The sequence below is a fragment of the Pipistrellus hanaki genome, assembly GCF_964339955.1.
Source record: "Pipistrellus hanaki genome assembly, chromosome: 16".
In the NCBI taxonomy this organism is placed as follows: Eukaryota; Metazoa; Chordata; class Mammalia; order Chiroptera; family Vespertilionidae; genus Pipistrellus; species Pipistrellus hanaki.
This window is the reverse complement of record NC_140518.1, coordinates 14,048,944-14,070,812: the sequence shown is the minus strand read 5'-3', so window position 1 is coordinate 14,070,812 and position 21,869 is coordinate 14,048,944. Positions and strand designations below refer to the sequence as shown.

General features: G+C 50.4%; 3 protein-coding genes across 3 annotated transcripts; all 3 read left to right on the top strand.

Annotated features, from left to right (window-relative positions):
- The first annotated feature begins 783 nt into the window (after positions 1-783).
- Positions 784-8,513, top strand: PSME3 (proteasome activator subunit 3). Its single transcript, XM_084864065.1, has 11 exons — positions 784-1,083; positions 1,732-1,764; positions 1,881-1,943; positions 2,137-2,241; positions 3,884-3,932; positions 4,466-4,578; positions 4,823-4,891; positions 5,026-5,093; positions 5,192-5,246; positions 5,374-5,460; positions 6,334-8,513. Exons 1-11 carry the CDS (start codon positions 1,042-1,044, stop codon positions 6,412-6,414), a joined length of 765 nt encoding a protein of 254 aa, XP_084720191.1. The 5' UTR covers positions 784-1,041; the 3' UTR covers positions 6,415-8,513.
- Positions 8,514-8,658: 145 nt separating this feature from the next.
- Positions 8,659-14,912, top strand: AOC2 (amine oxidase copper containing 2). The gene is made up of 4 exons (XM_084864055.1): positions 8,659-10,928; positions 12,880-13,165; positions 13,401-13,530; positions 13,859-14,912. The coding sequence occupies exons 1-4, from the start codon at positions 9,341-9,343 to the stop codon at positions 14,123-14,125; spliced, it is 2,271 nt and encodes a 756-aa protein (XP_084720181.1). The 5' UTR covers positions 8,659-9,340; the 3' UTR covers positions 14,126-14,912.
- A 544-nt stretch (positions 14,913-15,456) lies between these two features.
- LOC311611676 (amine oxidase [copper-containing] 3-like) lies at positions 15,457-21,869 on the top strand. Its single transcript, XM_084864054.1, has 4 exons — positions 15,457-17,218; positions 19,207-19,492; positions 19,890-20,019; positions 20,991-21,869. The coding sequence occupies exons 1-4, from the start codon at positions 15,619-15,621 to the stop codon at positions 21,264-21,266; spliced, it is 2,292 nt and encodes a 763-aa protein (XP_084720180.1). The 5' UTR covers positions 15,457-15,618; the 3' UTR covers positions 21,267-21,869.

The window sequence follows — 21,869 nt, the reverse complement described above, 5'->3', positions numbered from 1 at the left end:
GGTTTTTACTTTTAATGTGGCTACTAAAAGATTTTAACTTACACTAAGTGACTCACATTCTATTTCTAGGCTCTGAGGCAGTGTTGTCCCAGAGCCTAGCCCAGTGTCCTGACTCATTTTATTTGCCGAAATAACCAGTGTTAACAGACAAACTGAAAAAGAAGAAAAAATAAAGGGTGAGTGGAGACATGATAGCTGCCTTCCATTAGGAAAATGGATACAGCACTGTCCTGGAAGTCAGGAGACCCGGGTTCTGTTCCAGGATTGACTGGAATCGCTGTGTAGCCTCCCCCACCCTGGGGGTCAGTCTGCCCATCAGGCAGTGGCTCTCCAATGCCTGGGAGCGTATGAGTAAGTGATGGAGAAAGGTGAGGAAGCCTGGTACCACGGACCTCGTCCTCTGTTTGGCTCTCGCACAGCACCAGAGCTTCCCCGGCCAACGGGAGGAAGCAGCAGGAACCATAGACTGGACCGCCAGCTTCCTCGGTCTGACGTCACTCGGGGTGCGACGCCGTCGCCGGTCCGGTCCTCCAAAGTGCAGGGCTCCTTAGGTTCCTCCGGTGAAGGCGAGTGCCGACGAGCTATCAGAGAGCCACACAGCTCCCGGGTCTCTCTGGGCCTCGGTTCTCGGTTCACCAGCCCCCGCCACCCTCCCGCTAACTCTCCTCTCACCCAGCTCTGGAACTCGGGAGACACGAACCTGGAAGGAGAGGCGCGCACCAGACCTCAGTGCGGCTGCGCAAAGCACGCGCGCGTCCACGCCGGAGCCCCGGCGCTTGGCTGTGACGCAACTTCCGGCGTGAGCGGCGAAAGCCGGGAGGGCAAGCGATAGTGCAAGCAGGCATCCAGCAGCAGGCAGCAGGCGGGCGGGCGGGCAGGCGGCACCGAGGGAGGGAGCGAGCGAGCCAGTGAGCAGCCGGTGAGCCAGCGAGGGCAGCCACGCCCCGAGAGAAGCCGAATTGACTCCCGTCCCTCTGACCCCCTCCCCGGAGCCCACAGCGCCTCCGGTCTCCAGCGGAGCGAACACGGCCCTGCCCGGCCATGGCCTCGTTGCTGAAGGTGGATCAGGAAGTGAAGCTCAAGGTAGCGACACCGGTTAGGGCTCCCTTTCCCCTCGCTTCGATCTGGGAGCACTCTGATCGGCTCCCTACTCCCCATGGCGTCTTTGTCTCCCTGGGGACACCAGCTCTGAGCTTCCGCTCAGCCCCCCCCCCCCTCCCACCCTTCCTCACTCCCGGAGACCGCATCAAGGGAGAGAGGGTAATGTAGGGTGGCCTTCTGTGCCTTGTCTGGTGATGGAGAGCCCGCGGACACGTGGTGGATTCAGTGCTCGAGGTTCGTGACAGCTGGAAGTTCCCCAGCCCCGCCTCCGGACGCTGCCGCTGTCCTTGGAGTTAGGCCTGCCTCGTATCTCAGGTCTGAGAGGGAGCTGGCACGTTTGTGAGCTCACACCTCCCCTATCCACCTGCTCACAAATTCAGACCGCCTCACACACAGGGAGGGAGAGAGGGAAGACGGGTGAGTGCTGCCCTCAAGCCCAGCTTCCCTCTCCTGAGATGGAGAAATGGGTCCTCAAAAAAATAAAGTACTTGCAGTCTGGGGGCCTCTCAGCTTCTCACTACAATCACAAGGTGAGGGAAAGACAGCGAGACTTGGGTTTCCCTATCCCGCCCTTACCTCTGCTGCCAGGCACTGATTTGCTCTTACTGAATTGCTCTTTGTTGATTTTAGGTTGATTCTTTCAGGGAGCGGATCACAAGTGAGGTGAGTGAAATAAATAGCAAAACGAGAGTTGGTTAATACTTGGGAGTTTCCCAAAGGGGAGAGAACTGCTGAAAGATACCATCCCACGATTTTAACGCATTTCTTCTCACCTTTAGGCAGAAGACTTGGTGGCAAATTTTTTCCCAAAGAAGTTGTTAGAACTTGATAGTTTTTTGAAGGTGAGAGACCCTTTTCCTCAGATTTCCCAATTTTGGGGGGCCCCCCAATCTCTCCATCAAATGGGACAAATCATGTGTTGGTTCCATTTTGTTTTGTACTGTAAAGCACTCTCCTATCTTGCCCTTCACATGAAATATTTATTTGTTCATCTTGAAAAGACTAATGTTGCGGGGGTGGGCGTCTCTTTTTCAGGAACCAATTCTAAACATTCATGACCTAACTCAGATCCACTCAGACATGAATCTCCCTGTCCCTGACCCCATTCTTCTCACCAATAGCCACGATGGACTGGATGGTGTAAGTGTCCTATATTTATCTTTGTCTTCTGTAGCAATAGGTTCTCTGTCCTCTATTCCCTGGTCAGTGTGAACGTGTACAGAGGAGACAGTAGGATTTGGATTTGGGAATGGGGGCTCTTACAGACATGGTGGCTCCGGTATACCCCCTTTAGATCCTGGTTTTCATTTATAGCATGAGGTGAACTTGCTAATGCTACTCGGTGTGAGAGTGAGTTTTTTTTGTTTTTTTTAAATATATTTTATTGATTTTGTACAGAGAGGAAGGGAGAGAGATAGAAAGCTAGAAACATCGATGAGAGAGAGTCATCGATCAGCTGCCTCTTGCACACCCCCTACCCCTACTGGGGATGTGCCCACAACCAAGGTATATGCCCTTTACCGGAATCGAACCCGGGACCTTTCAGTCCCCAAGCCGACGCTCTATCCATTGAGCCAAACCGGTCTCGGCGAGAGTGAGTTTTAATAGCCACAGGCTATTAACCCAATAGGCTCCCTTGGGTTATCTGGTCTGTCTCCATGGCTCTAAGCAAGACTTTTTCTTATCTGTTCCATGTTTCAATGTCTTGAGTCTTGTTATTGAATGAGTAGTCCTTCTTGATATATAACTGTAGTCCCTGTCTTTGCTGTGCATCTTTATTACCTAGTCCTCATCGATTAATGGTCACATTCTGTAACACTGATGACACTGCATTATTCTTTGTCTGCCTTATTGTCTCCTTGTTAGAACTGGTTAGTTCTGGAAAGCAGAAGCTGTCTTAATCATCTTTGTATTCCCAGCACCTAGCATTGTTTCTGGTGCATAACAGGTGCTAAATATGTGTTTGTTGATTGAATGTTGTTTTTCTTTGTGGAACCAGCAGATTTATATATATTCCCTTAATTATCTTTACCCTCCACTGAAAGGTTCTTTTTTCCTATTGTTTATAGTGGCCAGTTTCAACTGATGTACTGAAGGAATTTTTTAAACATGCAATTTCTGACTCTTTAGTCAGGAGCACTGACCTTTTTTCAATTGACTGGCAAATTGAAAAAAATGACACAGCCAACACAACAATGGCATCCAGTGTGAATGAATCAAAATTATGCCTTGTTTTGGGTCAGATAGGCAAAAAATATATTTTTGGGGTGCCACAGAATTTTAGTAATTGGTTTTTGTGTGCCAGGAGAGAGAAAAGATTGAAAATTGCTGGCTATCCCTCTCGTTGCTTAATGTGTTATATTTCTTGAAAGCTTGGTCTTACAATTAGAGAACGTTTTCTTAAAGCCTTTTATATACTTAGTAACTTGCATAAATTAATAAGACGAGAGGCCCAGTGAGCCCTCTCACAGTCTGGGAGCCCTTGGGCTATGTCCTCTTGGGGAGCAGGGCCTTAGCTCTGCACTCGCTTAGCTTCTGGCTGAGCAGCGCTCCCCTTATGAGAGTTTCCTGAGGCAACTCCTGCATTGAGAGTCTTCCCCCTGGTGGTCACTGTGTGTCATAGCGGCCAGTCCTTCCCCATTCGGTTGATTTGCATATTAGCCTTTTATTATATAGGATAGGATAACCTATGGTGTCAAAGAAGGGATTAAACTTGCTTAAAGATAACTTGTGATAGGGATGTGAATGTTGAGAGGAGGCTGATTTCTGTCTGTTTCCTCAGCCCACTTACAAAAAGCGAAGGTTGGATGAGTGTGAAGAGGCCTTTCAAGGTAAGAGCTGCCCCCTCATCTACCCTCTGGCTTACAGCCTTAGAAGCAGATGGGGCTAGTGTTCTGGCCTGGAAGCAGGATCTGACTTTATTTCCCAGAGTTAGCATTCTCAGATCTTCCCAATGTGGCATTACTTAGCACCCTTAACCTGATTTTCCAGTAAAAAGGGAGGGTTTAACTTAGTGTAAACCGGCCAGAGGAAAGGACTTGGGGGTCACTACCTATTGCAGATTTTTCACAGAAGTCCCAGTTCCATGTTATTTTTTTTCCTCTTTAATAATAGTTGGTCCATTAAGTCTTTAGAGCATATTTTAATTTCCTTACCCTTTAGACTTTGGGCATATTTTAGATGCTCATTTATTTGTTAATCCATATGTTCTCTTTGGTTCTGTTGGCGGTATCAGTGTTTGTTGTGACAGATAAAAGGCAGAGGTCATAGCATTTCATGAATCGGGGGAAGAAGAGGGAAGGGTGGAGGATGCTATATCCTGGCCCCCACCCCAATCACTTGGCCTTCTTCATGTCCTTGCCAGGAACCAAGGTGTTTGTGATGCCCAATGGGATGCTAAAAAGCAACCAGCAGCTGGTGGACATTATTGAGAAAGTGAAACCTGAGATCCGGCTGCTGATTGAGAAATGCAACACGGTGAGGCAGGGGCTAGTGACCTGTGGGCTGACTTCCACCAGCCTGGCTTGACCTATGAAAAATCATGGATGGTGGGGCTGGAGGCATGGAGGTGATATGGGTGTTGGCAGACTAAGTATCTTGGCTCCTGTGCTCCTGGCACCTGGCCCCAGCAGCATGAATTGTATTCTTCATGCATCACTAGAAAAAGCCATGTTCCTCAAGCCTTGGTCCTCATATATATTTTGGTCTTTTTGCCCTGCAGGTCAAAATGTGGGTACAGCTCCTGATTCCCAGGATAGAAGATGGTAACAACTTCGGGGTATCTATTCAGGTAATTACATTATTGGAAGGAAAGGTTGGAGAGAGACTCTCATCTCCCCTGCTTTGTTTTTCCTTTCTTTTTGGTTCCTGGTGGAGTAATGTGGAAGTGATATTGACTCACCGTGTTTGTTTGTTGTTTTCCAGGAGGAGACAGTTGCAGAACTAAGGACTGTTGAGAGTGAAGCTGCATCGTATCTGGACCAGATTTCTAGGTAGGCCTTCTTGGGCTTGGCCCAGAAATTGGGGCTGGTGAGGTGGTAAGCACTGTCCAGGGTCTCCTGCAGCTTCCTCTTCTTTTTTCTCCTTCCAGATATTATATTACAAGAGCCAAATTGGTTTCTAAAATAGCTAAATATCCCCATGTGGTAAGTAAGGGTTTTGTGGCCTGAGGGTGGAAGTGGCAGGGGAGGGAGGAGTGACTGTTGCGGGGAAAGAGCTGACTGTGGATAGTTCGGCCTTGGGAACGAGCCTTTTCTCCGCCCCTTCTTTCAGGAGGACTATCGCCGAACCGTCACAGAGATTGATGAGAAAGAATATATCAGCCTCCGTCTCATCATATCAGAACTAAGGAATCAGTATGTAAGTAACCTCGATCCCTGCCAACAGTTGCCCTGGCTTTTCTTAGTTCTGGTGATACATTTCTTGCCACTCTCTGTGGGTTGAGAGCAGGGACGGAGGTAAAGTTGATAGAACGAATTCTGCTTATCAACCAAGTGTAGAGAACTATGGAGTTGAGGGCATATAGCTGGGCATCTTTCTCCTTTCCACCTGCTATATGGTACAGAGGTGAAGATGAAGTTGTTAGTCAGACATATTTAGGTTTGGAACCAGCTCCACCTGTAATGTGTGACCTTGGGAAGTTGTTTAACCTCAGACTTTAAGGTTTCTTCATCTCTAAAATAAAACTTACATTAGCATATCTACTGCACAGAGATGGTTTTAAAAAAAATTAGCGAGATTGCTGAAATCAGTCTGACTCTGTGGATAGAGCTTTGGTCTGCGGACTGAAAGGTCCCAGGTTCGATTCCGGTCAAGGGCACATACATTGGTTGCAGGCACATTCCCAGTAGGGGGTGTGCAGGAGGCAGCTGGTCGTTGTTTCTCTCATCGATGTTTCTAGCTCTCTATCTCTCTTCCTTCCTCTCTGTGAAAAATCAAAAAATATATTTTAAAAAATTGGCGAGATAATGCATTAAAGGACCCAGTGCACTTCTTGTTAAGTGTTCAACAAATGTTAGTTATTATCAGACACTCGGGAACTTGGAAATACCCAGGGATACCTAGTTTGGGGGTAGGAGAGAGGTGGAGCATCCACCTTGATCTCAGGTTCAAATGAGTGAGAAGGGGATTATGTAAATGATTACTTGGGTAATTGGTTGGGAGGGATCTTTTCTTCTTGAGGTGGAGGTAGAATAGGTGTGAGGTGTGATTCTCCGATCTCTCCTCTCCCAGGTCACCCTACATGACATGATCCTGAAAAATATTGAGAAGATCAAACGGCCCCGGAGCAGCAATGCAGAGACACTGTACTGAGGCTGGGGCCAGGGCCAGGGGACTCTGTGAGTCTGGCTCAAGACCGACATTGCCTTGGTTTGTTACATGACTATCATGACGGGGAAACTGGCTGGAAATAGTAATCACACCGCTCTCTGTTTTTAGTTAGAGTCTAATGAAACTCTCATGTAGTTCTGTGACGTGTTTACCTCTTTTTTCAGGCCTCAGGAACTCTTCTCTTTCCTCCCCTCATACCCCACACCTGAGCTATTCTAATTTCTGGGGAACTCCAGGTTTGTGTGCACAAGATGTTGGCACCAGAATACTTGTGTTTCTTTCCCCACCCCCTTCTTTGTCTTGGGCTTTGTGTTCTCCTTTTGATGATTAGTTTGTTAGGAGCTGAGGGAGCTAAAAGGAAAGTGCTAGGTTTTTGTTTTTTCTAAGATCTGGGGTCAGGGAGACTTAGCTCCTCTCTTCTGATATAAGGCTAGTGTCTCTTGCCAGTGTGGGATATTGGATCCTCCCTGTCCCAGTTGTCCTGGTGATGACTTCAGGTTTTCCATCTACATACATGACAAGAAGCACCATAGACCTTGGCTAAGTCCGTAAGTCCTTCAGATGTTTTTATAAGTAGAATTTTCACATACACATATGTGCGTGATTGACACATACAGACATGCACACATCTGCCTTCCTACTCTGTTACCTGACACTCCCCCGCCCTCCCCCACAAACCCTGTTACACACACACTGTTCAGGAGGTGACAGTTGTCTCAGTCATCATCCACCGGCACCTATCGTCTCCTGATATTGTAGCCTCTTCGTACCCACAGGCTATTGAGTTGGAGGAGAACCAAGAGGCGAGAAGCAGAGGGATTGGGGAAAGCTCCTTTCTCTGTGACTCAGGTCCTTTTGGGCATTATTGCAAAGGCCAGTCCTCTGACTCCTGACTGCCTCTTTCCACACCAGTTGTAATTGGGGGTGGGAGTGTCTTTAGCTGTGAGCACCAGCTGCTGCTGCTCCTCCTGGGCTTTTCCTTTGGGAAAAATATTCCTTATTTATAGTATTGTGCTTCCAGGGAAAGCAGTCACTTATGTGTATATGTGTGTGCACTCAAACACAGGCAAGTACACGTGTGTATGTGGAAATCTGCTGGGCAAGTCAAAACCATAGAAGAGTTGCCCCCTATCTCTTGAATCTTCCAGAGATATCCCCCACTTTTTTATTCTGTCTCTACTGGAGAGTCAGTATTTGCAGCCGCCAGCCAGTGACTCTCTCTATTTCTGACTTATTCTTCCCCTGTCTGTCTTCCAACCCCTAATCATATTTCCACCTGGATGCATCATTTTTACTCCCAGTATGCTCTATAGAGAGGAGTCAGGATGCTGTCTTCCCACGAATAGTATTCAGTAACAAACCAATTGCATTTTAGTTGGGCAATGCCCCTCCCCACCCTTCAGATCCCTTCCACCATGCATTTCTGTTTCCCCTTTTGTTTGTTGGATTGTTCTGCCCCTTCTCCTCACCCCACCACCCTTGGATCGTAATGTAAAATTCTTTTACCATGTTAAGAAATTATTAAAAATACAGGTACTTGGACCTCTTTCTAAAGCCGCAGACCCTGGTGAGATGCTCTGGTGGCTAGAGACATACCCATACTCATATGCGTGCACATTGGGACACCCACCTCCACCCACACCACCAGCCATCCTATTCGGTGTTTTTATACCAATTATGCTTCCTCGTTTTCTGGAATAATGGAAAGATTGAGGTTTCTGCCTATCAAGAGGCAAAGGTGGGTCCTTCATTTGTATTAAGCCTGAATTATGTGAAAGAGAGAGAGCTCTTCCCAAATCTAAGCTGCCTTCTGTCTCTACCCTCAACAAGATCCCAGTTCCTTCCTTCCTTCCCCAGTGATACCCATGAACTGCCAGTAGAGGCTGCTCTAGTTCCACGTGGGAATCACCTGGTTCAAGGCGCACCCTACCGTGTCATTCTTGTTACCTTATACTAATTCTCCCCTCAGAATAATGTCTTAAATTTCTTAAGGAGATGCCAGGTTTTGGTTTTCAAATGACTTGGAGGGCTGGCTGTCTAGGACTCTACCTCCCTCTGAAATAAAGTTTCCTCAACTTCCACCTTGTAACGTAACCTTCTGGTATCCAATGATTCCCTCATTGTCTCTGCAAAAAGAGATTTAAGGTCCTAAACAATGGAGGAACATCTGCTCTGTTCTATTTCAGAAATAATCAGTTGGTAACACTTTTTGAATGCCTACCCTGTGTTAGGCTCTGCTCAGCACTTTATATGCATGGTCACATTTAGTCTTCATGTGTTTTATCCATTTATAGGTGAGGACATAGATTCATGGTAGGTACCTTCCCTGACGTCACAGCACAGGGACCTGGAAACCTGACTGCTAAGCTCAGGCCTTCACCACTCTTTCCTTTCTCACTGACTAGATAGAAGAGGTCTAAGGCGCTTAACCTTAGGCAACTGGCCGAGCACAGTGCCTACTGCTGACCTAGGCAGTAGATCCTGGAAATATTGGGGCCTACTGCCTGCCAGGAGGGTGGAAAATGGACCGTTTTGGTGCCCGCATTCAACACACAGGACTTGGTTGGGCATCTGAGATTTGCATTCTTCCTCAGACCCATTTTGAGTGGAAGGTGCAGTTCAATGGTACTTCAGATGCCCTCTAATCTGGTCTAAATGATGGAAATCCAGCTGCCAATACTTCAGGGGCAGGGGAGATGCTATGACATGGAAGTAGTGCTTTGGGCCAAACCACAGAACAGAAAATTGGAACAGGATTATATAAATCAAGGTCAGAAATTTCCTGTTCAACCCACAGGGTGGAGTTTTCTCCATTCCTATCCATCCTACTGAATATAAACCCTGATTTGATGTCAGTAACTGGAAGCAGCAGCTGCTAGGACTCTCGTTTCAACTCTCGGCACTCACCATGAATGTCAAGGTAGTCCTCGTGTTCCTGGCACTGTCCCTCATTACCGTCTTTGCCCTGGCCTATGTCTTGCTGTCCAGCCAAGGGGGTTCCAGCCAACCTCCCCGCTGCCCCTCTGTATCCCACAATGCTCAGCACTGGACACACCCTGGCCAGAGCCAGCTGTTTGCAGACCTGAGCCCAGAAGAGCTGACGGCTGTGATGAGCTTTCTGACCCAGAAGCTGGGGCCAGGCCTGGTGGATGCAGCCCAGGCCCTCCCATCAGACAACTGTGTCTTCTCCGTGGAGCTGCAGCTGCCCCCCAAGGCTGCAGCCCTGGCTCACCTGGACGGGGGGAGCCCCCCGCCCGCCCGGGAGGCACTGGCCATCGTCTTCTTTGGCGGACAGCCCCAGCCCAACGTGAGTGAGCTGGTGGTGGGACCACTGCCCCACCCCGCCTACCTGCGGGATGCGACTGTGGAGCGCCATGGGGGCCCCCTGCCCTATCACCGACGCCCCATGCTGAGAACTGAGCTTGTGCAGATGTGGAAGCACGTGAAAGAGGTGGAGCTGCCCAAGGCACCAGTCTTCCTTGCTTCGGTCTTCAACTACAACGGCTCCACCTTGGCCCCTGTGCAGGCCACTCCTAGCGGCTTGCGCTCAGGAGACCGTACTACCTGGCTAGCCCTCCACCATAACATCTCAGGTGTTGGGATTTTCCTACACCCAGTGGGGCTGGAGCTACTGCTGGACCACAGGGCCCTGGACCCTGCTCGCTGGGCTGTCCAGCAGGTCTTCTACCTTGGACGCTACTATGCAGACTTGAGCCAATTGGAATGGGAGTTTAAGGCTGGCCGGCTGGAAGTGGTTAGAGTTCCTCTGCCCCTGCCAAATGGGGCTTCATCCCTGAGGTCTCGGGTCCCCCCAGGTCCTCTTCCACCGCTTCAGTTCTCACCCCAGGGCCCCCAATACAGTGTCCAAGGGAACCTGGTGGTGTCCTCCCTCTGGACATTTACTTTTGGTCATGGGGTGTTTAGCGGCATGAGGATTTTTGACATCCGGTTCCGGGGTGAGCGAGTGGCCTATGAAGTCAGTGTCCAGGAGTGTGTGTCTGTCTATGGTGCTGATTCACCCAAGACAATGATGACCCGATACTTGGATAGCGGCTACGGACTTGGCCGAAACAGCCGGGGCTTGGTGCGGGGCGTGGACTGCCCCTATGAGTCTACAATGGTGGATATCCATGTATTCGTGGGCAAAGGGACCGTCCAGCTGCTCCCAGGGGCTGTGTGTATATTTGAGGAGGCCCAAGGACTACCCCTTCGAAGGCACTACAATCACGTTCAGAGTCATTTCTACGGTGGTTTGGCCAGCTCAGCCGTTGTAGTCAGGTCTGTGTCATCTGTAGGCAACTATGACTACATCTGGGACTTTGCATTTTACCCAAATGGGGCGCTTGAAGGGCGGGTCCACGCCACAGGCTTTGTCAACACAGCTTTCCTGAGTGGGGGAGAGGGAAGCCTCCTCTTTGGGAACCGTGTGGGGGGACGAGTGCTGGGGACGGTGCACACGCATGCCTTCCACTTCAAGCTGGACCTGGATGTGGCAGGTGAGTGCTCGGGGAATTAAGGTGGAGAGTTGGGATGGGGCAGAGGGAACAGAGACTCCTCACCCCCAGATCAAGCCTGAAGAGTAGAGGAGCAGACCAGCTCCACAATTCATTATGGCAACAGAGCACAGACTGATTTAAGTGTATTCCGCTGCAGTCGGTCTGAAATACTGGGCTTACTGAGCCCGGCAGAGGGGTAGGGAAGGGGGATCAGCCAGCCCCTCTGACTTGCTGCCATTGTGAAATTAGTTTAATGTAAAGGCTGCGTCTGTCTACCTTAACCTCAGGTGACTGTGCGTGGTGAATTGGCCCTAAGGCTGAATGGGACTAGAGTTGGGGCTCTTTGTTCTTCCTAATTCTGAGTCGGTAGAGGAGGGGAAAGCAGGGACCTGAGCAGAGGTAGGAAGCAGTCCATCTCAGAGGTTTTCAGAGGAGAGGAGGTTTGGGGGCACTAGAGGGAGGTACTAAATGGGAGCAGCTCCACAGGATTTCAGACAAATGGGGATATAGGATAGTGGCCCCATCCTTCTGAGGGGGGGGGGGGGGCATCTCATTCCTGTCAGCACATGGCATCACAATGGGCTCTGGTGGCATGGCCAGCACATAGTAGGCTTGCTGCAAGTGTAGAAAGGAAATTCTCGAGTAGCGCTCAGAGCACAAAGAGGACTTGCTGCTCCTGACACGTTTTGTCAGGGACAGAAAATAACCAACGTATCAAATCAGACAATTAGACCCAGAAAGAAAATTAGAAATCCACCAGACCCTCTCCATATTACAGGTAGGGAAGTTGAGGGTGGGGGGAGATGAGACAGAAAATGGTTATCCAAATATAATGTGCTATAACTAAGGATATTTCTTGTGAAACATTTTCTTGTTCTCCTGGGTATAAAGACATGACTGTGTGTGTGTGTGTGTGTGTGTGGTGTGCCTATGGGGGTTATGTGGAGGCAGAGGGGAGGAAGAGCTAAGAAAATAGCATGGTTGAAATGGCATATTAACAATTCTTTGACATATTTAGAATATGTCTTTTCTGATTTGAAAATCTCTCCAGCATTTTGGTATCAGAGAGCCTTGTCAGGAAGTAAAATCAAATAACATTTGTTGGGTACCTGGTGGGTACAGCACAGGTTGGTGCTGTGGGCTGGAGGCTGTGCCAGGCCCCCTGTACACAGGAGACAAGCAGAGGCACCGGCTTTAGTAGAGTGCCCCCTGAGCCAGCTGTCTTCACAGTTACTTTCCTGTTTTAAAGTAACTGAATCCAAGTATATGATCAGGTGCCGAGTGGAGTGATGAGTTCAGATTATCAATAGAGTTCCAAGGAGTTCTCAGACAATTTAAGGACATAAATTCGTTCACTTCTGAAAAACAGTGAAAGCAAATTCTCAGAGCGGAGAGGGGTGTGCAGGGCACCATGGAAGGCGATTGGGTTTTTCCAGGCAGCTTCTCCAAGACAAATGTCCCTTTCACAGTTACTAGCCACCTGCGTGTGTTTTTCCATTTACAGAGCTCAACCAGAGAACAGCTTTAATTATGTCCGGTGTAGAGATTCAGAAAATGAGAATCAAAGAAGCAAATAATTTGTCCAAGGGTAGACCAGTGCTACCAGAACTTTCCGCAGTAATGGAAATGTTCTATATCTGCATTGTCCAATACATTAGCCACTGGCCACATGTGGCTGTGGAGCACTTGCAATGTGGCTAGTGTGACTGAGGAGCTGACTTTTTAATTTAAATGCAAATAGCCACTTGTGACTGGCAGTAACTGTACTGGACAGGGCAGCGTTGAAGAAGATGGGCTGGCTCCCAAGTCTAGAGCTTCTGGCTCCCAGCACGGAGTGCTCTCAGATGAGTTCTGCTGCCCTCTGCCAGGCCGCAGCAGTGTTCCTGGTGGGGGCGATGAGGAGCCTGTCTTACCTGGTATGGACCTCCTCTCCCTCCCCTCCCCCTGGCAGGGCTGAAAAACTGGGTGGTAGCGGAAGACGTGGTGTTTAAACCTGTGGCAGCCCCTTGGAGTCCAGAGCACCAACTTCAGCGGCCACAGCTGACTCGCCAGGTCCTGGGAAGGGAGGATCTGACAGCTTTTCCATTGGGAAGTCCCCTTCCTCGCTACATTTACCTGGCTGGCAACCAGACTAATGCCTGGGGTCACCAGCGCGGGTACCGAATCCAGATCCACAGCCCCCTCGGCATACACATGCCCCTGGAGAGTGACATGGAGAAGGCCCTCAGCTGGGGGAGGTGAGGAGAGCCCTGGGCCCTGGGTGGTAGGGAAGAACTGGTCCACAAACCCATCCCAGCTCTGGGAGACCCCCCACTCACTATTCTTGGCTTACTATCCACCCCTGTCCCTCCTCTCCGATCCAAATAGATATGGGATGGGAAATGTCATACTGAATCTGATCCAAAAGATTTCTGGGACAGGAAATGTCTTTGACATTGTCTGACTCCACCTTCTTATGACATTCCTGGTCAGATACCAGCTCGCGGTGACCCGGAGGAAAGAGGAGGAGTCACAGAGCAGCAGCATCTATTACCAGAATGACATCTGGACGCCCACTATTGCCTTTGCTGATTTCATCAATAATGAGACTCTCTTAGGAGAGGTTGGTAGATCTAGAGACAGAGGAGAGGGGCTCTTCTGTGTCTGGTGTCTTGGCTGCCCAACACCTGGCCCGAGATTGGAGGGAGGGTGTGTTTCCAGTGCTCAGATTCAGGAGTCAAGGGGTTCTTTGATGACCAACATGGGTCATCCCTCCTGGGGTGAGATTAGCTCTGGGATATTGATCGCCCTACACAGATCACCACGTTTTGTAGACCGGGTCTGGGAGAAGGTGGGAGCAGGGCTGAGGCTGGAGGGTGGGAATTGTGGCTAAGGGGTAATTCTCTGGGTCTCAACCTCCAAAGTCCTCCAGCTCCTCCTTCTTCCTGCAGGACCTGGTGGCCTGGGTTACAGCCAGCTTCCTACACATCCCCCATGCCGAGGATATCCCCAACACAGTGACTGTGGGGAACAGAGTTGGCTTCTTGCTTCGACCCTATAACTTCTTTGATGAGGACCCCTCCATCTTCTCCCCTGGCAGCGTCTACTTTGAGAAGGGCCAGGATGCTGGGCTCTGCCATGTCAACCCTGTGGCCTGCATCCCTCACCTGGCAGCCTGTGTCCCAGACTTGCCCCCTTTCTCCTATAAAGACTTTTAACCCAAGGGTGTGGGACACAGAGGTAGGGTGGGTGGGTGATAAGACATTTGTACCTTCCTCTCTGTTCCCAATTCCTGTTCCCCTGACTTCTATCCTCTTAATATTTCAGACAGCCCCTTCCAACACTAAACCTTCATGTAGCCTTTTGGTTAATTCATATTTCCAGTGTCTTTTTAAAATGATGAATTTATACAGGTCATATTCTTATTAAAATATTCAAGCAAGGCAGGCCAACCTGGCTCAGTGGTTGAGTGTCGAACTATGAACCCAGAAGTCAGGGCTAGATTCCAGTCAGGACACATGCCTGGGTTTCTAGCTCGATTGATCCCCATGGGGGTGTGCAGGAGGCAGCCAATTAATGATTCTTCCTCATCATTGATGTTTCTATCTCTTTTTCTTCCTTCCTCTCTGAAATCAATAAAAATACATTTAAAAAAAAACATTCAAGCAAAAACACCACAAATCCTACCACTCCAAAAAAGCTAGGGTTCACATTTGGTGACCATTATACCAGATGTTTTTTTCATCAGGAATATTGAAATGGAAGAATAGATAGAATTTTGTAAAAAATAGATGATATGGTCCAGCCGGCATAGGTCAGTGGTTTAATGTCGACCTATGAACCAGGAGGGGATTGGAGCATATGCTTGGGTTGCAGGCTCGATCCCCAGTGTGTGGCGCGTGTAGGAGGCAGCTGATCAACGATTCACTCTCATCATTGATGTTTCTATTTCTCTCTCCCTCTCCCTTCCTCTCTGAAATCAATAAAAGTATATTTTAAAAACTAGATGGTATGTGCGATTTATAAAAAAAAATTACAAGATTTTTATTTGAATTTCTTCTGTGTGACTTTTGAAATAACCAGAATTCCCCAGAGAATATTAAGGATTCTGGCCAAGAAAATTAGCAATGACAGAGAGAGGAAAGGGGGACAGTACTTGCCAAGGAATGCTGCTTGGGAAGCTGAAGGGCTGGGGGGTAGGGATTTCCTTGGAAGGAGAATAATGGTTCCAAGATACAGGAAAGGGAACATCTGGCCCTGGGAAGGTGGAGGTCGAGGGGGAGGAGAGGCGGGGCTGAGGAGGGTGTGGGATTGCAGACCCCCACTCCTTAATGGTGGTACGTTATTGTGCTCAGGCTGGTCAGTTACATTATTTTGAAATCCCTCCCCTTTCCCCTACCCCAACTCTCGCCAGCTCCAACCCTGACCCAGAGTCTGATTTGGAGCCTGGAAGACAAAGCCATGTAAGGTCTGTGGAAATCACTGCTGCGGGCATCAGGCCCGCCCCAAGCCCGGCCTGCCCCGCCCCAAGCCCCAACCTCCCCAGTCCTTCCCACCCTCAGTTTCCTGTGCCTTTGGATGGATACTGAAGAACCTAAACCAGAGTCCAGGAGCCCCCAATATAGGAGCCAAGAGAGCCCCTCTACTGCTGGCCTGAGAATACACACGCCTCCATTCTTGTTTAACCCTCTGCTCCTCGGTTCACACGACAATGAACCAGAAGACAACCCTGGTGCTCCTCACTCTGGCGGTCATCACCATCTTCGCCTTGGTGTGTGTCTTGCTGGCTGGCAGAGGAGGACATGGGGGTGAGCCCAGGCTGCCTCCCCGCTGCCCCTCCATATCTCCCAGTGCCCAGCCCTGGACACACCCTGGCCAGAGCCAGCTGTTTGCAGACCTGAGCCCAGAAGAGCTGACGGCTGTGATGAGCTTTCTGACCCAGAAGCTGGGGCCAGGCCTGGTGGATGCAGCCCAGGCCCTCCCATCAGACAACTGTGTCTTCTCCGTGGAGCTGCAGCTACCCCCCAAGGCTGCAGCCCTGGCTCACCTGGACGGGGGGAGTCCCCCGCCCGCCCGGGAGGCACTGGCCATCGTCTTCTTTGGCGGACAGCCCCAGCCCAACGTGAGTGAGCTGGTGGTGGGACCACTGCCCCACCCCGCCTACCTGCGGGATGTGACTGTGGAGCGCCATGGGGGCCCCCTGCCCTATCACCGACGCCCTGTGCTCCTCCGAGAGTACCTGGACATAGACCAGTTGATCTTCGACAGAGAGCTGCCCCAGGCTTCCGGTCTCCTCCACCACTGCTGCTTCTACAAGCCCCAAGAAAGGAACCTCGTCGCCATAACCTCAGCCCCCCGGGGCCTGCAATCAGGGGACCGGGCCACCTGGTTTGGCCTCTACTACAATGTCTCCGGGGCTGGGTTCTTCCTGCACCCCGTGGGGCTGGAGCTGCTGGTAGACCACAAGGCTCTGGACCCTGCCCGCTGGACCATCCAGAAGGTGTTCTTCCAAGGCCGCTACTATAGGAGTCTGGCTCAGCTGGAGGACCAGTTTGAGGCGGGCCTGGTGAACGTGGTGGTGGTCCCGGACAGCGGCACAGGTGGGTCCTGGTCCCTGAAGTCCCAGGGGCCCCCGGGCCTGGCCCCCCCTCTGCAGTTCCATGCCGAGGGCCCCCGCTTCAGTGTGCGGGGGAGCCGAGTGGCCTCCTCCCTGTGGACTTTCTCCTTTGGGCTCGGAGCATTCAGTGGCCCGAGGATCTTTGACGTCCGCTTCCAGGGAGAACGGCTGGCTTATGAGATCAGCCTCCAAGAGGCCATGGCCATCTATGGCGGAAACTCCCCCATGTCAATGGTGACCCGCTACATGGATGGCAGCTTTGGCATGGGCAAGTATGCCACGCCCCTGACCCGTGGGGTCGACTGCCCCTACCTGGCCACCTACGTGGACTGGCACTTCCTTTTGGAGTCCCAAGAGCCCGATACCATACGAGATGCCTTTTGTGTGTTTGAACAGAACCAGGGTCTCCCCCTGAGGCGACACCACTCAGATTTCTACTCGCATTATTTTGGGGGCCTTGCAGAGACAGTGCTGGTCTTCAGATCTGTGTCTACCTTGCTCAACTATGACTATGTGTGGGATATGATCTTCTACGCCAACGGGGCCATAGAAGTCAAATTGCACGCCACGGGCTACATCAGCTCAGCATTCCTCTTTGGTGCTGCCCGAAATTACGGGAACCAGGTTGGGGAGCACACGCTGGGCACCGTCCACACCCACAGTGCCCACTACAAGGTGGATCTGGATGTAGGAGGTAAGACAACGTGGAGGAGGAAAGTATTCCAGAAGAGGGGGCTCAAAAGCTGTCTCTATTTGTCTTGTATGTATAGCAAGTATGCAGGAAAAGAAGAGATGAGAGTGAGTACATAGCTATGGAGTCCAGGCTTCCTCTTTGGCTGGATATGAGAGAGCTGGATGCTAGATTTTACTTAGCTCATTGGCTGGGTACATGGCTAACACCCTTCCACATGACCTCATCAGAAAATCTTGGGAAATGGTAACTCAGGGATGAGGCAGGATCTGAGCCAACAGGGTCCCCTTTGCCCTCTTCCCTCCCTGTCGTTCATATGGAACCCATTTCCAGGGGGCAGCCATTTGTTTTTCAGTTCATTTCTCTGCATCTGGCCTGTGGTGCTGGTGTTTGGGAGGACCTGTTTGTAGTCTGCCAAGTCCCTGGCACATGCAGGCCAGCCATGGGACACCCCGGTTGGACATTTCCTTGGGAGATGGGCCCTCCTTCTCCCTGGTTTTCCATCTCTCTCTGAACTTACGTGTGAGGGATAGAATGGATCCTGTGGAGCATTCCAGGGAGTTCCTGGCAGTCACAGAGCGAGCCAAGGAAACATGAAGTCTTAAAGTCTATCCTTTTACTTTCCTTCCCCACATTGAGCTGATCCCCAGATTTTTTTTTTTTCCTGTTCTGCATCTGAAATATCTTAAACTCCTCACCCTACTGGTGCCAGGTCTCATTCTGCTGCTTCCACTCTTCTTCCTCCCAGATCCAGGGTTCACTTTGTGCCCAGAGGGACCTACCAGCCCCTGCCAGCCTGCTCCCTCATACATGTTTCACTTCCCCCATCAAAATAGGATCCCATTCACAGAATTTTTTATAAGGCCTTTCCCTTCAGAATGCAGTTCCATCCTGCCTTTCAGATTCTTCCCTATGCACTGCTTTAGCCATCCTGCCCCTGGACACACACCCCATACAAGACAGTCATGCTCCTTTGCTTTGGCTCATGTTTTGTTCCTGCCTAGAAGGTGCTGCTAGGTCATCTCTGCTGGTAACATCCTGTAAGGCCAGGCAAAAGTTGCACAGGAAAGCCCCTTTTCTTGTCTGCACCTCTATTCCTATAACCTTGAATCTTAAAAAAATAAAAATAAAAAAAATATACATATATATATATATATATATATATATATATATATATATATATATATAATTGACTTTCTACAGAGAGAAAGAGAGGGATAGAGAGTTAGAAACATCGATGAGAGAGAATCATAGATCAGCTGCCTCTTGCACACCCCCTACTGGGGACGTGCCCGCAACCAAGGTACATGCCCTTGACCGGAATCGAACCTTCAACCTTTCAGTCTGCAGGCCAACGCTCTATCCACTGAGCCAAACCGGTTTTGGCTAACCTTGAATCTTTTTTTTTTTTTTAATTAAATATATTTTATTGATTTTTTACAGAGAGGAAGGGAGAGAGGTAGAGAGCTAGAAACGTCGATGAGAGAGAAACATCGACCAGCTGCCTCTTGCACATCCCCCACTGGGGGTGTGCCCGCAACCAATGTACATGCCCCTGACCGGAATCAAACCCGGGACCCTTCAGTCCGCAGACTGACGCTCTATCCACTGAGCCAAACCGATTTCGGCTAACCTTGAATCTTGAGTGAACACCTCTCATATAGCAGGCCAGTCAGGGCATTGCCTTCTGCATCCTCTGTGAGAGCAGAAGGGTTTTGATGAAGTTTTACTCATCTGTGAGTCCCCAGGGCCGAGCCTAAGCCTAGCCACTGATGAGATAAGTAAACAAACAACAATAAATCAATGAAATCCTGACAAAATATTTTATAGGTCAACAGCTTTGGCTAAACGATTGGGGATATTTTGGGGAGAGGGAAAGAAAGTAGGGGGCACTCTCAGTTCTGGGCTTCTCTTTGGCCCCCAATCTGAAGCCAGGCGGGTGATCATTCCTTTCTCCATCCTTTCTCATCCTTCCTCACTCACCCCGGCAGGACAGAAGAATTGGGTCTGGGCCGAGGACATGGTCTTTGCCCCCATGGCTGTACCCTGGAGTCCTGAGCACCAGATGCAGAGGCCTCAGGTGACCCGGAAGCTGCTAGAGACGGAGGAGCAGGCCACCTTCCCCCTGGGAAGGGCCACCCCTCGCTACCTGTACCTGGCCAGCAACCACAGCAACAAGTGGGGTCACCCTCGGGGCTACCGCATCCAGGTGCTGAGTTTTGCTGGCGAGCCGCTGCCCCAGAACAGCTCCATGGAGAGAGCCTTCAGCTGGGGGAGGTGAGTGGCAGGGTGTCTTAGGGAAGCTGGGGGAAGATGAGAGAGAAGGGAGCATTGGAGGGGCAATTGGAAACTCAGTTGAAACTGTATGCAAAGTGACTAAGAGCTCAAGAAGGATTTCCTGGTTCTCAAAAGGCACAACAGTGGGCACTGGCATGTCCTCCATTGCAGGACCAAAACTCAGGTCTGAGAGCCTGTCCCTCGTTTGTCTGGTGGATGGGTCATGCTGAGACATGGCAGGGGGGTGAACAGGATTCCCTGGAAAGGTGTTGGATGACTCACCAGGGTGGTGTCCAAGTCACTGAATGAATGAGATGGGGAAGCTGAGGTCCACGTGCTCAGCTCCCTCCCATCATAATCAGGCAACAGGATAGGGTTAGTGACTGTGCCTCCCTAGGTACCAGCTGGCTGTGACCCAGCGGAAGGAGGAAGAGCCCAGCAGCACCAGCATCTACAATCAGAATGATCCTTGGACCCCCACCGTGGACTTCTCTGACTTCATCAATAATGAGACCATTGTTGGAGAGGTCAGCTGATGGGGAGGGCCAGTGAGAGGGGTGGGGACACAAAGATGAGCCCTACCTTCTCTTGGGGGCCCCTGAAGACCATCTGGTCCCTTCAGGGGTGGAGTTGAATCCTGTCTTCTGTGCTTTCGTGGATCTGATCATTACCTCTTGAGGGAATCCTCCCAAGGGGAGTTCATTTGCAGATGGTGGCCGAGGTCCCAGCCTATCCTCAAGACCCTACAGCCCTCTAAGTCTCAGCTTTGTGGACAGAGTCCTTTTCAGCAGTCAAGGAGGGCTGGAGGTCACCAAGGGCAGGCCACATCTTGCATATCTAAAACCCATTCCTGGTGTAACCACCAAAGGATTAATTTCTTTTTAAAAATATATATATATTTTATTGATTTTTTACAGAGAGGAAGAGAGATGGATAGAGAATTAGAAACATCCATGAGAGAGAAACATCCCCTACTGGGGATGTTCCCGCAACCAAGGTACTTGCCCTTGACCAGAATCGAACCCGGGACCTTCAGTCCGCAGGCTGACGCTCTATCCGCTGAGCCAAACTGGATTCGGCACTAAAGGATTAATTTCTTAATGTTGGCCTTTTCTGCCTCCCAAACCCAGATCTCCCCTCCTCCATCCTCCTTCCATCAGTCATAGTTTTGAACTCTCTGGGAGTTGAGGGGGTAGAAGTTGATGGAGCCTGTGGCGTCATCATTCCTCTGTGGGTGGAGAGACTGATGAGGTGTGACAGAAAGTGTCAGAGAAGAAGGGTACAGACTGGGTCAGGGAGCAGGTGCTGGTTCCAATATGACTATGAAATTGACTATACTTTGATTTCTGGACCAGTAGGAAAAATGTTTAAAGACTTAAGATCCTTTTGAGGAAAGGGGGGCTGGCATGGCAAATCCTTACAGACCAGGCTACGGCGGGCGGCAGGTGTGTCTTTAGCAAAGCCAGGCCTCACGATCCTCTTCCTTCTCCCCTGCTAGGACTTGGTGGCCTGGGTGACAGCTGGTTTCCTGCACATCCCACACGCAGAGGACATTCCCAACACGGTGACTGTGGGGAATGGTGTGGGCTTCCTCCTCCGACCCTACAACTTCTTTGACGGGGACCCGTCCTTCGATTCTGCGGACTCCATCTATTTCCGGGAGGACCAGGATGCTGAGGCCTGTGAGGTCAACACCCTGGCTTGCCTCCCCAAGGCTGCTGACTGTGCCCCCGACCTTCCTGCCTTCTCTCACGGGGGCTTCTCTGATATCTAGGTGATTGATCCCTGGTTTGGGGAATGTGTCCAGGGCCCAGGGCCAGGGTGTGTGGAATGGGGGAGCAGTGGGCACTGGGTTGGGCAGACTGATGCCCTCTCTCCTTCCTCACATCCCTGAGGTTCCTTCCTCTTCTTCCCCAAGGCCACCTCCTGCCACCATCCTCCCTTGCTTCCCCTCTCTACTGGGAGCATCTTGAGCCTGTGGTGCTGATGATGGGGGGACCCAGGAGAGACCCAGCTTTGTTGCCACCAGATAAGCCTGGTGTCTGTCCCAGAGAGGAGAGGAATGGCAGCAGGAGCTTGAAGTGATAGTCAAGCTTTTCACCAGAAAACTCCCTTTTGTCCTTCTGGCTTTTCCGAATATTTTAGGGCTTCCTCCAGGTCCCTCCTCACCTCCCTGGTGCCTGCCTTAGGAGATGAAGATAGGTCTCTGCAAGGAGATAGTCCCCTAGAGGCCCAGCTCAGGGTTCTTGCCAGGCCTGTGCATACATGGATGAGCTGGAAGGGGCTTCTGGGTCCATATTTTCTCTTTTGCAAGTCTTCCTCCTTCTTTCCCTCTTCCTCTTGCCTACCACCTCTTCCTCCTGTTTCTACTCTTTCT